General features: G+C 27.9%; 2 protein-coding genes across 2 annotated transcripts in view; one reads left to right on the top strand and one right to left on the bottom strand.

Moving 5' to 3' along the window:
- LOC129968161 (tether containing UBX domain for GLUT4-like) overlaps positions 1-642 on the top strand; it is a 51,520-nt gene extending 50,878 nt beyond the window's left edge. Inside the window, exon 14 of the mRNA XM_056081982.1 lies at positions 550-642. Within this exon, the coding sequence (XP_055937957.1) occupies positions 550-560 (11 nt within the window). The 3' untranslated portion in view covers positions 561-642. The remainder of the gene's footprint in view (positions 1-549) is intronic.
- On the bottom strand, positions 573-18,472 carry LOC129968162 (dynactin subunit 5-like). Its single transcript, XM_056081983.1, has 6 exons — positions 18,122-18,472; positions 11,456-11,524; positions 11,253-11,371; positions 5,029-5,140; positions 2,501-2,603; positions 573-715 (listed from the first exon to the last, which is right to left on the bottom strand). The coding sequence occupies exons 1-6, from the start codon at positions 18,167-18,169 to the stop codon at positions 618-620; spliced, it is 549 nt and encodes a 182-aa protein (XP_055937958.1). The 5' UTR covers positions 18,170-18,472; the 3' UTR covers positions 573-617.
- Positions 18,473-18,504: the final 32 nt, after the last annotated feature.

Genomic DNA, 18,504 nt, shown 5'->3' with positions numbered 1-18,504 from the left:
TATTACTGTATCTAGAAATCTGTCTGCAATTCCTTACAAGTTTGGAAAATTCATTTAATGAATTTTCTAGCTTATTTCTAGAACATTTAATTAGTATTAATTTCATGCTGTATTTTATTTTTCAATTGAAATTACTCAATTTTTCACATTACTTCCAAATATATCAAATATTTGTAATTTGAATTTGGTTCCTTTAATTAGAAATAAAAAACATGTTTGCAATTCTTATTTGATTAAATAAATATGTCTATATTTTGCATCCTCAGCTAACATTTTATTAAGGTCTCACTCAAGGATCTTGTTTCTATTCAATCAAAAAGACAAAGTGAATTTTGTATTGTAATTTTTCGCTTCCCAATTAATGCTCTTACTGTATGTTTTACAATCACTATAAATATTTATTTCAGTAGTTTTGTTATGCTCTCTGCTTAAAAAATGAATGAAATGAGCAGCATAATTTAAATAAATGTATTTTCATAACCATATAAAAAAAGTTTTGATATACATAAAAAAATTCATTTTTCCAATAATTTTCTTTTTCTTTTACAGATAAAAAATGAATGAAGATCAAATTTGCATCAATGTAATGTTCTTTTTAATTCATATAAATAATAAATTTAATTTTGTGTTAAAGCCTTAAAATGTTGGTAATATCCTTTAGTGAAGTCCATCATAAGGTCTTGAGTACATTCTGGTAATTCTTTAGTATACAAACCTGAAAGAGGAGAATAATTTTCATATTGGTATGAAGGTTGTTAAAGTTTTAAATAACATGCTTGGTATAGAAAAGGCTAATTTAACATCATTTTTTTCTATACAGATTTACAATAAGTACAAATGTAATCTTTATATTAAATTTGAGGTTTTTATTAAAAAAAAAAAAACTTTCTAACCCTTTAACGCACGGTGGTTTCTGATTGAAACCAAAGGCTCTGAAATAATGTTTTAACTTTAATAATTGCCTGTAGATGTTTGCAGGCTAGTTAATATCCCTCTTACGTACAAAATTTTTTAAAATGGCGTCATTTTTAAAGCTTTTTCTCAGTACTTTCAATTTAATTTTTTTTATCAAGCAAAAAATAAACAAATTCAAAAATTTATTGTATGAAGATTGTCTACATACAGCATACACATTTTTTCAAATCAAATCGCGAAAGAAAAGTTCATACTTGACATCTTTTTAGGTGGTTTCAGAGACATACCACTGCACACTTACGGCATGAGATTCTCTACCACTTGAAATGCGTTAATGAAACCGATCTGTTTTTCCTTCCCCTGACTCTCTTAGTCAAGTGGCTGATAATTTATGGGAGTTTTGCCATAAGTTTTGTGGGTGATAAATTTATTTACATTTGAGTAAGGTTTATACAAATAGGATAGTTGAAATTTTCAAGCAACCATATTATGGGGATGTTAAATTTATTTACTAATATAATAGTTTAATTTTCTTAATTTTTAAATGGTTAATTTAAATATGTTTCCTCATAACTTGAATTTAGTGTTGATTGTACTTAAAGTTTAAATGACACATAAAAAACTTGCCATTGTTAGCATTATTTACGGATTACTTGTTATTAAAATTGTTTATCTTTCATTTATAATTTTTTTGCATGTTGTAAGATTGTATAAGTAGTTTTCATTGATAATATTGTATTTTTTGGTATTTCCATAAATAATATGTTACAAAACGAATTAAAAAGTATTTATTAGTCATAAGAATATGTTGTTGGTGTATGATGGTACTCTAGTAAAACCACCATATCCCTCCCTTATGGTGCAGTCCATTTTTTTTTAAAATTTAAAGTATTTTCTTTTCCCTTAGACCCTAAACATGTAAATTAATTACATAATTTTTAAAAATTCAGGTTTGTGCAATTCAATGGGTTAAAAAAGTACTTTACATTATTTTTACTAGCATACTATTCCTAATGCCCTCTAATAACAAAATTCTAAATAATCAAGCTGTCAATACCATCAAAATGTTTCCACAAGCCACAAAATTTAAATTTTTATAAAAGACTTCCAGCCACTAAAATAATCTTGATATACAAACATTCTAACAGAAAAAAAAAAAAAAAAAAAAAAAATCAATTTTGAGAAACGATTACCACTCAACAGACACTACATATTTGAATCCCAGTTTTTTTACATAACTGTTTTAGAAATTGGGTATTGAGATGATGCAAGTGGACCTGCAAATATTGCTATCCTAGTTTTTCTTAAATTTTTAATTTGCTTTAGATAATATTCATCACTTAGGTGAAAGCAGAACAATAAAAAATGAACTCTTTCTTGTAAGTTATACTATTCATCCATTTTAGAAACAATTTTATTGCTAAGAAATAAGAAGAAAAATTTTTCTCCTCTTCCTATGATTTTTAATGCATTTACAGATGATATATTTATACATTTTCTTAAGTGTTATAAATTAAAATCCTTCCTAATTTATTTTACTTTTTGTCAAATGAGCATTTCAAAATTTATTTAATTATAAACTTACCAGGTGATCCTGAGTACATGGAAAAAGCAGGTACCACAGTTTCTTGAGGCAACACAGTGTTATCTGCTATCATGCAACAATCTTTCAAAACACATCTTCGACCCTTTAATGCAATGAATTCATTAAATAAATGCTATATTTAAATATTATAAATTTCTTACCAATTTCAAAAATGCTAATTATAACCAAGTGATTTTACTATTTGATTAATACATAAAAAAAAACATTTTAGCTTATAAACTGTCATATAATACATCAAAACACCAAGATCATAAAAATAATAACAGTTTTAATGGTCTAAGTTGATTACAGATAAATATATTTATAAAGCCAATGAGGTAAAATTTATCTAATTTATTGAAAAGATGTAAATAGTGAAAATCAAAAATATTATTAATTTTACAGCATTAATTTTTCAAAGAAGATACAATAATATAAATTGTTATTGTTTCTCAATTAAGGACATTTGTTTTGAGGTGGCATGCACCATAAAAATAAATGCTGAAAATTTTAACTAAAATATACACATATCTTTTGTGAACAAATGTTGGCAAATAACCCTTTTCTTTCTCATGCCCAAAACAAAGAATATTTATTTATAGATATTTCAATTCTTCATTCTTCCAGAATGAAGAATTAAAAATACAATATAGTCTGAGTGGTACAATGGGATGTTAAATATTTAATCTCAAAATTTTTTACAACATTAATATCTGATAATAGAATTTGGAATGCCTGCGGAAGCTACCATTTTGTTAAAGAAAAATGATAAATATTTAGCAATCAATAAATGTTTAGAGTACATTTCAGTTGATTTCATTTTTTTTTTTTTTTTTTTTTACTTCACATTTCTAAATTTTTTTCTGTGTTTCAATTATTACGACTATTATTATTCAATTTAAAAACTAAAAACATTCTGCTAAATATTCTTTCAAAAATAATTATTGCATATCCAATTTGTACAAGTATTGATGATGCTTTAAAATAATATTTGTAAGCAAAATATTTAAATCTCTTAAAAAGATTAACATTTTGATATATTATTTTGTTAAGCTTAAATAAATGTTATGAAGTATATATTTTTATTTATTCATTCAGGAATAAAATTTCTACAATAAAATTGTTCAAATTATAAAGTTAAGATAATAAATATTAAAATGAAAACTTTTCATAAAATCTTTTTAGAATCAATTACAAATAATAATATTTAGACCATTCTATCTAATATATAAAAATGAATGTTTGCTTGTTCATATTGTATGAGCTGCCATACTGCTTATCACATTGCAATAAAACTTTGCCAACTTATTGCTTGCACTTGTGCAAAGGTAACAGACATAATATAAATTTTAGCATTTATTTTTAACACAATAAAGTTTACAAATAAATCGTTTCATATGTTTCTATTATTCAACATTATTTTAAAATTGACAAACGACAAATATATCAAATAAAATAAAATTATTATCATCGATGCTAATATATATGAGTGACATGAAATCAAAAATATTTATTGCAAGCACTATTTTTTTTTCGTTAATGAATAGTCTACACAAGATATTGTCTTTCAACGGACACAGTATTTTGGCTGCAACAAACTGCACATATTATTCAGAGTTTATCTCACACATACAAAATAGAATTATTATTATTGATGCCGATCAAGGTAAGTTAAATATAATGGAAATTTTCTAGTTCAAACAGCAATTTTTCAATTCATTCAGTTAATCGACAAAAGATATTTCAGTTATACAAGCGTATATTCTGTTAATTGCTTCATCAAAAAATATGTCTCCCAAACGTTCATCACTTAGTAGATCTCTCAGTGAAGCACTTAGAAATAAGCAAATTCTAGCTTCTCAAACAAACGAGGAGCGACAAGCGAGAAATGACATAGTTCATTTACGAAATGCAAATTCATGTGTTTCAGAATCTCAAGATCTACATATTACAAGAATGAAAGACAGCGTTTATGTGTTGCCCATCATATGCATCAGAATCAGAAGATCAACATGCACCAAGAATCGAGGCAACTATTTTTAACAGAAAGTTGAATGGAGAAGAATTTCATGCATTCCCATTATTCCCAACAACATGCCTTTTGATTTCAAACGTCTGCAGTTCCCCATTCGACTCTCATTTTCAATGATCATTAACAAGGTGCAAGGCCAATCACTTCAAGTGCGGATTGAATCTAGAAAATCCACGTTTTTCACATGGCCTGTTGTTTACACATGAGTCAGACAGCCACAAAATTTGCGGAAGAACAAAAAAATAACATCTTCCCTAAGCAATAAAATATTATTTATACTTTTCTTTTATATATCATTCAATTTCAATGAATGCATTCATTGACAACAAGAAAATAAATATTCTTTCTGTTGTTCTTAATTAAACAAGACAGCTATAAATTTCAAACGACATTTACAAAATTATTTCTTCTGCGGCAACAATGCGCCAGGTACCATCTAGTAATAAATAAAATAATAAAAATTTTACAAAACGAATATGTAATCAATTATACTCACAATTACACAGTTTTTTCCTATATAGACATAAGAACCTACATGAGCAGCATTCACAACTGTATCTTCATCAATAAAGACATGGTCTCCGATGTGAAGAGGGAAGAAAGCAACTCTGTAATAACAATAATGAAATTCTTGAATTCTTCTCTTTTTAACTTAATCAAATATATTGTCTCGTTAAATATTCTTGATTAATAATTTTTAGAAAAATGCAATTTCAGTTTATTTTTCTGAATTTAATAGTCTAACCTGTAAAAAATTATATTACATATTCAGTGACTTTTCTTAAAAATTGTACTGCTCTACTATCAAAAGTCTGTAATTCATCTAGAATACTGTAAAAACAGTATTAAACACCATTTACAAAAAATTTAATAAGTTCTTCTCTTGCAAGACAATAATCAAACCAAAACCAGGGTGCGTAGTGATAAACAGCTGCAAAAATTAAACACTTTTTAAACACCTTAGTCACCAAAATTAAGTATCTGTATAAATATACATACGTAAACTGTGTGTTTTCTAAGCATAGTATTTTTTTCCCCTGTTTTACAATAATGCCTAATTTTTATTGAAAAAAAATTCTTAAAAATTAATTTTAAATGCTTATTTTTTAAATATTAATATTTATTTCTGTATTTGCAGAACATCTTCTATAGTAAAATTATACCTTTTTGGATTTGTCAAAAGCATTAAAAAAAAAAAACTATTAATACCAAAAACAATTAAGTCAATTTTATAAGATTAACAATAAAGGTCTGTGAGCTTTTCAAACATTTCTTAAAATAAAAATAAAATATCGGATAGTTACATCATTTTTGTTTATAAAGCTAAAAACTAAAGCATTCCTATGGCTATCATCATACAACTGGCCAAAGTGAAATGAAATTGATGACAGAACAATGCCATTATTATAAATAAGTTTTTAAAATAATTTTTAAAATAGAAATAAATAATAATTTTAAAATAGAAAATAATAGCAGCGTTCACAAATGATCATACTAAAAAGAAATTGTCTTATCGCTTCGTATTCCTAAAGCTCAGTAAAAGTCTTTTTTGAACTTTAACGTTCCTAAAATTCAATGAAAACCTGCTTTTTAATCTATAAGAAAAAATTCTAACTTAAAAAAATTGAAACGATATATATATTTTACGAAGAAATGAAAATGCTTTGACAAGTCCTAGTTTTCATAAATAACAAAAACAAGTAAAAAAAATCAGCTCTGTAGTTAGATGTAAAAGGGAAATAAATCAGCCAGAGCGTCTCTCCAAAACTTTCTCGCATATTACCGGGAGATGCGTTGTGTGGCATTGGCGTACGTTATGGAATATTAACACTAGGCGTGAATTAAATATTTTTACTGATTCTACTGTGTGATCGTTGGCAAGTGTTTTGGAATTAATCTCTGGAATGAGGTTTAAAGTATCTGAAAAGCAAATTTTCCCAATGGATTAAAACAAAAATATGACTCAAAACTACACTTATAGTCACAAAATTACATATCCATTTTGCTATATTTAAATCCCTATATTTTTGAGCTGTCGCATTTATATATTTCTGAAAGTACAGACGGACATATGGCGAACCCCTTGTTGGATTTGGCTCAAAATTTGACAGACTTTTATATAATAGATACTAAATCTCTGTACTAAGTTTTACCTATCTAGCTCTTTTCATTTTGTGGTTATCGTGCTAACTTATATTCGAACAGTCAGACAAACAGATTTCCTCTAAACGGATGTTGTTGAAAATGTGATCGAAATCTATAAGTTTGGTGTGAAGACCGAATACCAAATTTCATCCATCTAGCTCTAAGCGTTTTTGTGTTATCTTTATTACAAAACGGCATTTTCGGAAAATGTGTTTTCGAATTCAAAGGGTATGAAACGTAGAGATTCATTAAAAGCAGGAGTTCTAATTTTTTGACGATTGCAATATTTTCTCTAAATTTTGAAGACGAGAAAGTAAAAATGCCAATTGAAGCATTTTTTTAAAAAAAAAAAAAAACTGTTATTCTTGAAGCCAGAGCGAGACAATATATCGCCCTGCTTCAAAATTTAACAAAACTAATCAAATGAAGAATTTTATTCAATAAACAAGCTTTAAAACTGTTTTAAGTTTAAATAAAAGCAAATAAAGCACCCCCCCTCTTTTACTACAATTTTAACAGCTGCAGATTAATGTGATTCAATGATTCGAAGAAGCTCTATCATTTTGAATTTCATTATAATAAGAATCTTTGTTATAAACTGTGTCCAAAACTAATTTCTCAGAATTTTTTTTTTTAAAGTGCCGCAATTTTTGTTTATTCAAAAGCTATTCTTTTTTAACCTTTAAAATAATGTTTATGCGACAATATACTTTGATGTTATGATAAAAATTCTATTCTATTTTTTAATTAAACTTCAAATTAAAAGTTAGAGAATTCCGTTCTTAGCGTGCCTCTAATGCCTAAAAAATAACTTCCCGAATTGCATGCTTCTAACTTCAAATGCTTTATGCTAAGCGTTGCTCAGGGCAAGACTTTATATATCAAGAGATTTCATTTGGAAAAAATTTCTATAAGAGCTATAAAAAAAACATTATAAAATGATAAAACCTAAATCCTAAAAAAAAGAAAAATTATAAACTTTTTTTCTTATTATTTTTAAAAAAATATTTAAGTACCAGATCCAACAGTTCTTTTTTTTTTTTTCTTAGTCAAAATAAATTTAGCAAGATTAGTCCAACAAATAAAAATGTTCAAATGGATGGGGGATTCAACAAATACCGCGAAAGATATCACGATCATTGAAAATTCAAGGCTTCAAGTTAAAATTTCATCATACTAAACATCACGAGATTGACCAACGTAATTACGTACCGCAATTCGATATAGCAACATCTGGTATAATTCGATATACTACAATTACAATACCTGTAGTGGGTCGTTCAAGCGAAGTATGGCATAATACGCATTTCGCAATGTCCCTTCCGGATAACTATTCCAGTATTTTAATAAATGGCAATGCACACTGTTGAAGAAAATGGGAGGAAAAAAAATTAAAAAACCCGAAAAAAGGAAGGGGGAAAATAATCATTAGGCGTTATCTTAATATGGGTTGGAACCTCTGGAATACTTCTTAGAATTCTTCTCTTTAGTTGGTTTTCTTTTTTGATATATCCAATAAACAAATCATTGCGACCATGATCTCAAATTATCATATTCAATTTGCAGGAAACAAAATAAAACGAAAACTTTCTTCGTCTTCACGCGAAAATTAAGCACTTTTTAAGGACCTTTTTTCTGAAAATTAAGCACTTTTAAGGTGCTTAAAAATGGTTTTCAAATGTAAGCACTTTTTATGAGCTCCGCACACTGAACTATTTAACAAAAGAAGAAAAAAAAAAACTAAGACAAAGGTAAAGATTTAGCAAAGGTCTCTGGAGTAAAGTTGAAGCTTGGTTTTCTTTACTTTCGTTTCAGTTCAGTTTTAAGACCAAAAGTGATCATACAAGTAATATACAAGTATCAAAATAAATAAAAAAATAAATCATATACTAATTTTCAAGTAATGTAACAAAAATAATAAAAGGTGAAGGGGGAAAAAAAAAAAAAAACCCAAATCCTGGTGGCTTTTTATGGCAATTATTTATATATTTCAATATATAAATAATTGAAAGTTAAATGTTCGACCTTTTTTAATGCAATTTTTTAATATGTCACCTGTAATATTTTCGCCATCATGTCCTGGATCTTTCTTCGGGATTTCTCAACAGCACAAAGTAAATATATTCTGATCTACTAAATATAGTTTTAAGTTTATTTGTTATAGAAACAACATGATCCTGTAATATACATATATGTATACATTAGATGATAATTATTACGTTACATATTAAAAAAAGTATAAGAAAACTGATCCAATTTCTCTCTATAACATTTTATAGTACATAACTAATTAATAGTAATCAATTGACTAATAAATACACTCCCAATGAGATTCCTTGAGAATAAGTTTCAAATTTTCTGTATGTAAGACTGATAAACAGATATAGGTAGTAGATATTTTGAGGAAAAACATTATATGTAAGTTCAAAAGTCAATTTATGACTCTTTTTTTTTCTGTCAATTGAAAAAAAAAAGTATGCACAGAAAATATATAAAACAGTTTGTTAAATATTAGCAAAAAACTTCGAAAAATAAATTTCAACCTATTTCTATGATAACCAAACTTATCATGGAAGAAATTAGGAAACAAGAGTTTTGATGTAGCTTAAAATTAGAAATAGATAAAAAGCTAAAAAAATATCTTTTCATGAGATACAATTATTTGATAATAAATGTATGAGGATTCTTATTTTATTCAAGGGAGAGAAAAAAAAATCCTGAAGACTTTTAAAATGCCTTTTTAAGAAAATTGAAGAATTATAAAATTATATATTTTGGACATAAAAATGCAAATGATAAATTTAAATCAAACATTTTTAACATCAATGTTCAAATATCTTATTGCTTTTTTTATCATCTACTTCTAGAAATTTAAGCAAATAGCATTTAGGGCACCTGCTATGCTCATTTTAAAATGAATACTCTAAAAATACTTTTACAGTTTCAAGTTGATTTCGAGATCACATTGCAAGAATCCTTACTATTAGTGACCGCAATTACTATTACATACTAATTTCACACAAGCCAATATTGAGTGCTTTTTTCATTAACAAATTTTAATTTAAACAAATTGCATTAAAAATATTAATCCCACGAGGATCTCTACTTTTGACTAGTATTAGGCAGAATGAAGAAAAAAAATGCATTAATAAACCTTTATTTAAATTTAGGCAAATGGACTGCACACAGTGCAGTATTAAAATACTTTACATTTTAAGTTGTTCTGTTAAAAGCCACATTTGATTTAATCAACCATTTTGTTCACAGATTTATACAGTATAAAAACTTATTGGGTCCCTCCTTTTTCCTTTTAAACTATTTAATTAATATAGGGAAAAAATGGAGCTATGAAACAGGCAATTTAAAAGACATACCTATCATATAAAGAGCTAATAAATAAAGCGGTAAATTTCTTTAACATACAACAGCTTTTATAGGTATCACATGAAATTAGTCACTATGATGCCATACAAATTAGACACTATGACTAACAAATGATTTGTACTATAACATTTTTGCTATTACATATGGGACCTCGCTGTTATCACAGGTACGGATCGACACGACCTCTTCCTCATTGCTTTAAAAATTTTAGCCGATTTACAATGCATTCTATCACAGACAGTCAGTGGCAGATTTCCCCACGGGTGTTGGAGGCTGTCGCCTCGTGATTTGAAATGGGGGGGGGGGCTCCATTTCTATATCGTAGTTGCTGAAACGATAATTTTTTTTCCATAGCAGACTTGCACACAAATTTTTTCCCTCCTTTACTCAGAAAAAAAAAAAAGAATAAAAGAAAGAAACTCAATCAAAATGAAGAGTTAAACGAAACATAGGAGGAAATAACTATGTATGGAAAAACCAAATATATAAAAATAATTTCAAAAGTAGTGATATTCGAGAAATTTCTACGATATAAAAAAGTTTAAAATATTGGGGGGAAAAACACACCTCGAAATAAAAAAGAACCATTTGTTCCAAATAAATAGCAATATGATTAGCAAAATATATGATTTGGATATTCTTATTGACCGAGAGAGATATGGCATACAAGGACGAGGAACGATCTCAATGCTTTCCTTTTTTTCGGGTACAAATGAGCAACTGTGTTTTATTTATTTGATCTACAAGGATAGCGTACTAGAATGTATTATAATTAAATTAAACTTTCTGTCAAATTTCAGAATATTTCTCTCAGAATTTATTTATTTCAAATTTCTAGATCCGTGAGATCCTTTTATTTATTTTAATTGGTTAACTGAGTCACAAATTAACCACTCTCAGCTAATATAAGATAAAGAAAAGGGGGAAAAAGAAACCCCTTTGGCTAGAAATGTCAATGCCATACCCAGCACCAATAAAAGGGACATTGACCTCATCCTTGCCCTTAGGCCGAGGAGACGACATTGTGTTGTAGAGATTACTGCGTATTTTCTTTTCTTGTCGTCCATTTCCATTAAAGAATTTTATTCTCAAGAGATTTTCTTTTTGCTGAACTTTTGAAGATGCCAGCTTCAAAATAAACGAACATTTTTAAAATGTAGAGACAAACAAATGTAGTTTAGAAATGCTTACCCTTTACTGAATTTTTTAAAAGGGGGTCGAATTACAGCTCTTTTACTAATGACACAGTGTCTTCCTATCCTCACATTAGCCAAATCTCCTCTTATCACACATTCAGATTGGATTATTGTCTAGAAATAATAATTAAAGAAACAAAATTTAATATCAATAAAAAAAATTTTAAGTGATTCCTGGGAAATAGATAAGGACTTTACCTTTCCATTTAAGACTATGTTTTGACTTCCGCAGAGAACAGACTGCCGACTAACTTTATTTCCAGAGGCCTAGGAAAAAGAACAACATTCACTTTAGTAGCAAAAAACATAGCAGAATATACTATATATGAATTTTGCATTATTACAGAAGAAAGTTCACATTCTATAAAACAGTTTATATTGGTTCATGTTAATCCATCTGATAGACATTCTTTAGACAGTTGGCTAATTTTGACTGTTATCTACAATTTATGATTAAAGCTTCAATTACGTATTAAGTAAATTAAATATCCGGTTCTTTCCCATTAACTTGATAGCAGTTATTATTCAGCATACACATTAGAAAATATCATTGTGACAGCAACCTGACTATCACTGTTTTCCAGACAATATGCAACATTTTCCCTTTTCCCCCACATGATTAAGGGCATCCAGACCAGATGTAACGTCTCCCACTTTGCCACACACAGTTAAGCGCATATCGACCTTCAGATGTGGATCCTTTTCACTAGGAAAGTTATTATTGATAAATTATTACTATATACAGCTGAAGGAAAACAGATATGTAACCCATCATTTCAAATAGATCCATCACGTTTTCAAAGGAGAGGAACATCGAAAAATGCAGATGCTAAGCTTTTCAAGCCGTCAAGAACCGATCAATTACCAGCAAGCATTGTCATTAAATGTCAAATCCAAATGCACATTTGCCGACGTTAGCTGCGAATTTCTTGTAATTGACATGTGGCCATGGGCAGGTCAGCCACAAAGATGATTCCTTAACAGACACACTCTCGGTCGGGTTTAGACCATTCAAGAAGATTGCTGAGTAGATACTGAGTGATAGAGAACGCAAGTTCATTATTGAGAAACCGTAGGCGGGTATCTGATGAAAATAAAATGCGGTTTTTTCGAGAGAAAAAGAAGAGAAGTGTTTCGGAGGAGAATTCGGTGAGACTTCGCATTCGGAAAAATCGTTCCTGCTTTTTGAGAAGCTCCGTGTGATTCGGGCTTCTGTGTTAGAGTTCACCCGATAAAGACCGGTGAATTTCTGGAACTGCCCTGGAGTAGCTGTTTAGAGCTAACGCCCGATATCGGTTTTTTGATGATTTATTTTCCAAATTGATCGGGAAACTATTTCGTGACTGAACTGTCATTTGATTTTTGTAAATAATATTAACCTAGATGAGAACAAGTTTTTCTTTGTAAATATATAGGGCTGTAAATAAAGGTATTATTTTGTTACCTCCCACCGACGGTCTTGGCCAAGATATTACAAAGTTAACGGTGCTATGGATGATGACTGAAACAAATGCGTTGCAGCCATCTAGATATGCTCAAGCGTGATAAAATAGCAAATTTATGCCAAAAGTCACTGGAAGAAAAGGTTTCAAACATATATTTGAAAAATTAAGTATTTATTTGACGCCAAACTAGAAGTACTGCATTTATTTCACATTTCAGTAGCTGTATAATTATAGTTACCACCAAGGCCTGCCATCTGGGGGTTGCGGTGACTGTTATACATCGGGGCCCCACGATTGTGGAAACTCCCAACATGATCAAGAATTAAAATAATATTCTGAACAATAATAGCAGAATGGAAAGAAAAAAAAGAAATTTGACTGGAAAAACCAATGGATTTGAAAATATACGAAGTTTATAGATATATTACAATCTAGTACAAGTATGCAAGATATTATAAATCTAAGGTAAGTATATTTACAATCATTTACTTCACCTATTACGTACGATTGCATATAGTATTCTGAAATTTCGTACTATAAAATGTTTAATATTGTTAGATTTAATCATGTCCATAGCAAGGAAATATCCCTCTGGATGTCAAAAAAGAAAATCAGCTGAAAAGAAAAGGAGAGGGGGGTAAAGCTAAATTTAAAGCAGTCGCAAATAGATATGTTTTCTTGCTACGAAGTTATTCTTCGACTTTAGAAGTTTACAATTCAAGCTTTAAATGGGGAAGAAGGTTCCGCACTAACTACATAATCTTTTAGAATGAAGTTACGATACGAAGAATACGATGGCCTAAATTAAGAGAAAATCTTAAATTGAAATTAGAATTAAAATATCATCACACACACACACACACACACACACACACACACACACACACACACACACACACACACACACACACACACACACATTAAAATATCTTGACATTAAAAACAGAAAAATAATAATTTTACAAAAAATCTCTTAAGTCAATCGAATGCAGGAATTTTTAAATGAATTCAAAATTCTGTGTATTACAAAATAAAAAAAGAACATGAATTTTAAAAAAAAAAGGGAAAGTAAAGAAACTCTTTTAAACTGCGTGAAAATTTGAAAAAGATGCAACATATAAATCCAATAACAAAGTGAAATAAATTGGTGTCATAAAATTCATTCATTAAGAATACTCTTTATCTATACTTATAATAAAGCTCAATGTGTGTGTGTGTGTTGGCGCTCTACAGGCCAGGTCATTTGACATACAGCTATCAAATTTGGTACATGTATACCTTAGAGGTCGGGAATGTGCACCTGGGGTCCCTTTTTTGAAATTTTAATTAGAATTTTAATTATTAATTAAAAACTAACTTTCCCGCCAAAAAAATCTTCCTTTTTCCCCACCGCCAACTTTTCCGCCAAAAAAATCTTCCATTTTCCCCATCGCCAAATGAGTAAGGCTTCAATTTTTTTTTCTCCCAACAGTAATGACGCTAGGGTTAACATTTTTCGGCGGATTATTTCAAACGATTCTGTTTATTTTCTTAATGTTTTATGCATTTAAAATTAAACAATGTTAATTAATCCATGTTTCAGATTCATTCTGAAGTACTTTTGAATTAAAATAACACAGAATAAAGGAAATTAAAAATGTATAATCTGCATAGCGTTACCCCAACTGGCGTAGAAAAATTCACGCATTTGCGTTACCGGAGCTGGCGAAGAAAATTCACGCATGCGCATTCTGATTGTTGCCATGACAATCGTTATCAACGGATGATTTAAATTATTTTTAAGTTAGTTGCATGCTTTTGTAAGTAAATTGCATTTATGTTAGTTATATATTTTTTGTATATGCTTATAGTTTTAAGTACATCGTTTTTTAAGTAGATTTTTTTAAACCTGTTTTCAATTATTTAAATTATTTTTAGGTTAGTTGCATGCTTTTGTAATTAAATTGTATTTATGTTAGTTATATATTTTTTTGTATATGCTTATAGTTTTAAGTATATCGTTTTTTAAGTAGTTTTTTTAAACCTGTTTTCGACCGATTATTTTAAACGATTCATTTTATTTTCTTAAAGTTTGATGCATTTAAAATGAAACATTGTTAATTAATCGATCTGTTCATGATGAATCTGAGAAAATTTTGTTGACAAATTCTTGAGATATTACATAACTTAAGAAAGATATTCTTTAGTGCCCATAAAGTTTAAACGCTCAGTGACTCTATTATCAGTAATCATATTATTAAAAAAAATGCTTTGTTTCAGTAAAAAATATTATTATATTAATTGCAGTTTAGTCATTTCCATTTTAATTTTAAGCATAAATTCTATCGGAACTAACAGAAAATTAGAGAGATACATATTATGTTATGGCTGAAGGACTTTATATTATTATGAGTGAATTACATGACTATCAAAATTTGAAGCTTTAAAATATTTGATGAAGAAGCTATTAAAGTAGGAATTACATAAAATATTTAATTATTAAAATTTTAACGAGCATTAAGATTGGCGAACCGGCTGGTCGGCAAAGGCGGCTAGTCTTCAATAAAAAATAATATATTGTAATAATAAATGTATAATGAAATTGGAAAGAGCATTTTTAAAGATATAAAGTAAGAAAAATTATTCGTTTTTAGAAATATAAAAGCACATACTACCGAAAAGCATGCGAATTACAAAGAAAGGAAAAAAAAGAACACTTTTTTTCCCCCGATATGCAAAACAATGCCTGGAAATCACAGAAAAAATATTTGTAAAACATTACCAAGACAGATTTTCAATAGTCATGTAAATCTGACAACTATCGAAATCACCCAAAATTCGGTAAGTATCCAAAATACAGTATATATCGGAAATTGGATAAGTATCGGGAATCGATATGCATATAAAAATTCGATAAGTATCGGCAATTCGATATGTATCGTCAGAATATAATTTAGGAGTTTGGAAAAACATACTGGTTTTTTTTTATTCAAAGCAGAAAGGGGGGGGGGGACAACGGAATGCATCTAATTTAGCCAAGGGATCTATCCTTTAAAAAGGAAAGACTGTTCATTAACATATTGCAGCTTAGAAGTTTGATGCAGAAGTTGTATCATGCTACTAGCTGTTTTCGTTTTATTATAAAAGTGAGTTTTAAGAAGAAAAGAGTTAACTTAAGAATTGTCAATAATGTTTTAGTGGATTATATTATTACTAATTACATGCCTCACTTTAATATTCTTTTATGGGAGGGGATCAATTTATAACTTTTGAAAGATCTATTATTTTATCCCAATGCAGAAAGCATGAAGTACAGTTAATATTATAAAGAAATTCATCTTGATTTTTACAATAATTTTATAAATCAAAACATATTAAAATAAATTTTACAAAAGGAAAATCATATTCGAGTATATAATATTACTAATAAAATATATTGATTCTTAGTTTTTGTGACTTATTATTTCTTTTAAAATATCAGAATATATATTATTCTCCCAGAATTGAAAATGATGTTTTTGAACAAAACTGCATTTTTATACAAATTAATATATAATTGTACACCACCATCTGTAACACTGAGCAGACCTAAAAATATCCCTGTCAGTCTGTATCATTATCTCAGACAAAATCCCAACTTCTGTTTTGCAAATGAGATGGTTTTCTTTTTTTAATGTTTAAATTGATTGGTTTATCAGTGTGATAACAAAACCAATCATATAGTTATCACTAATAATATGTTCTTTCAGGTTACTTTTATTTTGTACTTGGCATTTTTTTAAATTTTTATAATGGTTCAGTGTTAGTATAAAACCAAATTAGTGACATATTTGAGTATTAGTAAACATTATGGATAAAAAAAAAAGTCCTTTGCAAAAAAAAAAAAAAAAAAAAAAAAACTGATTTTCTATATACTTAGTATTTACATCTAAAGTGTACAACAATAATAGATATGTATTTCTTAAGCACTCTACTCAAGTGCCTCATATTTTCTATTGCAACTTTTATTAATAATCTGTGACAATAATATCTGAAATATTATTAAAAGGATAACAGCCTATCTACATGGGTCTTCTTCTAATCAAAATATTATACCATTTTTACTTATATCCTAAGCTAGTAGAAAAATACTGCTTATTCCTTACGGCATAATGTTCACATTTTTCTGTTTTTGTCAGAAAGTGATTTAAGTGCCTTTACTTTTTGTCACCAATTGATATATTTAATAATTCAATTTGAACTCTGTTGGTAAACTATTATAAACAATAAATGCTAATTATAATTAAATATATAACTTTACATTCCAAAGATGAGTTGTTACACTTCCAACATAAAAGAGCCACGAAAAAAAAATTACACCAAGAGCATACACTGTTTGACCATCTAAAAAAATACAATCCTTGAATATATCATGCCTTTTGTTCTAATTGTCTGATAAGATAAAAAATGGTTTGATTGCTTTTATTTCTTGTCTCTAAATAATATGTAAAGAAATTCTGAATTTTTAAAAATAAATTTGGAAAATAAACTTGTTCTAACTATCTATCCTGCAAAAAAAAATATAAATATTTATAATATTTAAGAGCATAATTTCAAAAAATGAATTAAGAAGTTGAACTCTTATATCTGCATGATATAAATTTTATTTTTTGACTATAATTTTAATCCAATTAGGAAAAAAAAAAACCCTAATAGAATTGTTTTAAATATCTTTATTGAACCGTATACATATATATATGCTTATATATTAACATTTTTTACTTTCAATATTATTGAATAAAATTCTGTTACATATCTAATGCTGATAATCTATAGTTCTTCTATGTGTTGTAGTTTACTTAAGAGAACAATTTTCGTATGCCAACCAAATGGTTCAAAAGTTTGCATAATACATTCATTATAATTCATTAAATAAAAATTTATATATCTACCAGAAAAAAAAATTAAATATTAAATTCTAGATTTTTTTTTTTCTTTCATTAAAACTAAGTCTGGAATTACTTTTTTTGTAAAATGACAAATAATTAATGCAATTAAAAAATACAGAATAAAAGAAGCACAGTAGTATTTGACAAAAGTATGATGTTTATCAAAGCATTAAATTCTTACATTAATTGCATATAACCAAAATTCATTAACAGAATTGGAAAAAATAAGTTTCTACAATACAGAAATAATAAAATAATCAATAGATCTTTTTTTTACATACTACTGTTGCTTTACTACCAGAAAGATAAAAAGAGGAAATTTTCAGATCTTTCTTTGTACTTTAAATAAACAATTCATCACAATGCAATATCCTTTAAATAAGACAACTGCGATTAAAATTAATAGAATGATTCTCATAAACATTTACTAAAAATTATAATAATAACACTAAGCATTTTTCATTTTGCACCACTAAATCCTAATTAATAATTCAATAAAGTTCTCTACTTACAGTTTCAATATATTCTTGCTTATTGTAAAAAATATCTTCAGCTTCCATTTTTATCCCTATCTATTACTATAAATAATAGACAATATTATGACATAGATAGTAGCTATGTGAATGCTACACTTTTAATTCCAAAAAACACGTATTAAACCAACAAATTTAATAGCCGAAGATACACGAATAGCCGAATCAATGATAAGCGAAGAATGTGTTCACATTCTTATTATAATAATATGATTTTCTATAAAACTTCTTCACCACATTATTCTGATGTGGGTTTACACAGAAAATTTCATTCATTTCATTAGTTTACAAATGTGTAGTATGGGTGAATCATATCACACTTGGCATGTAGCGACAGTCACAGCCTATACATCTGAACCAAT

The sequence above is a fragment of the Argiope bruennichi genome, chromosome 5 (assembly GCF_947563725.1).
Source record: "Argiope bruennichi chromosome 5, qqArgBrue1.1, whole genome shotgun sequence".
NCBI lineage: Eukaryota > Metazoa > Arthropoda > Arachnida > Araneae > Araneidae > Argiope > Argiope bruennichi.
The sequence above is the reverse complement of the archived record's forward strand: the minus strand, read 5'-3'. Positions and strand labels throughout refer to the sequence as shown.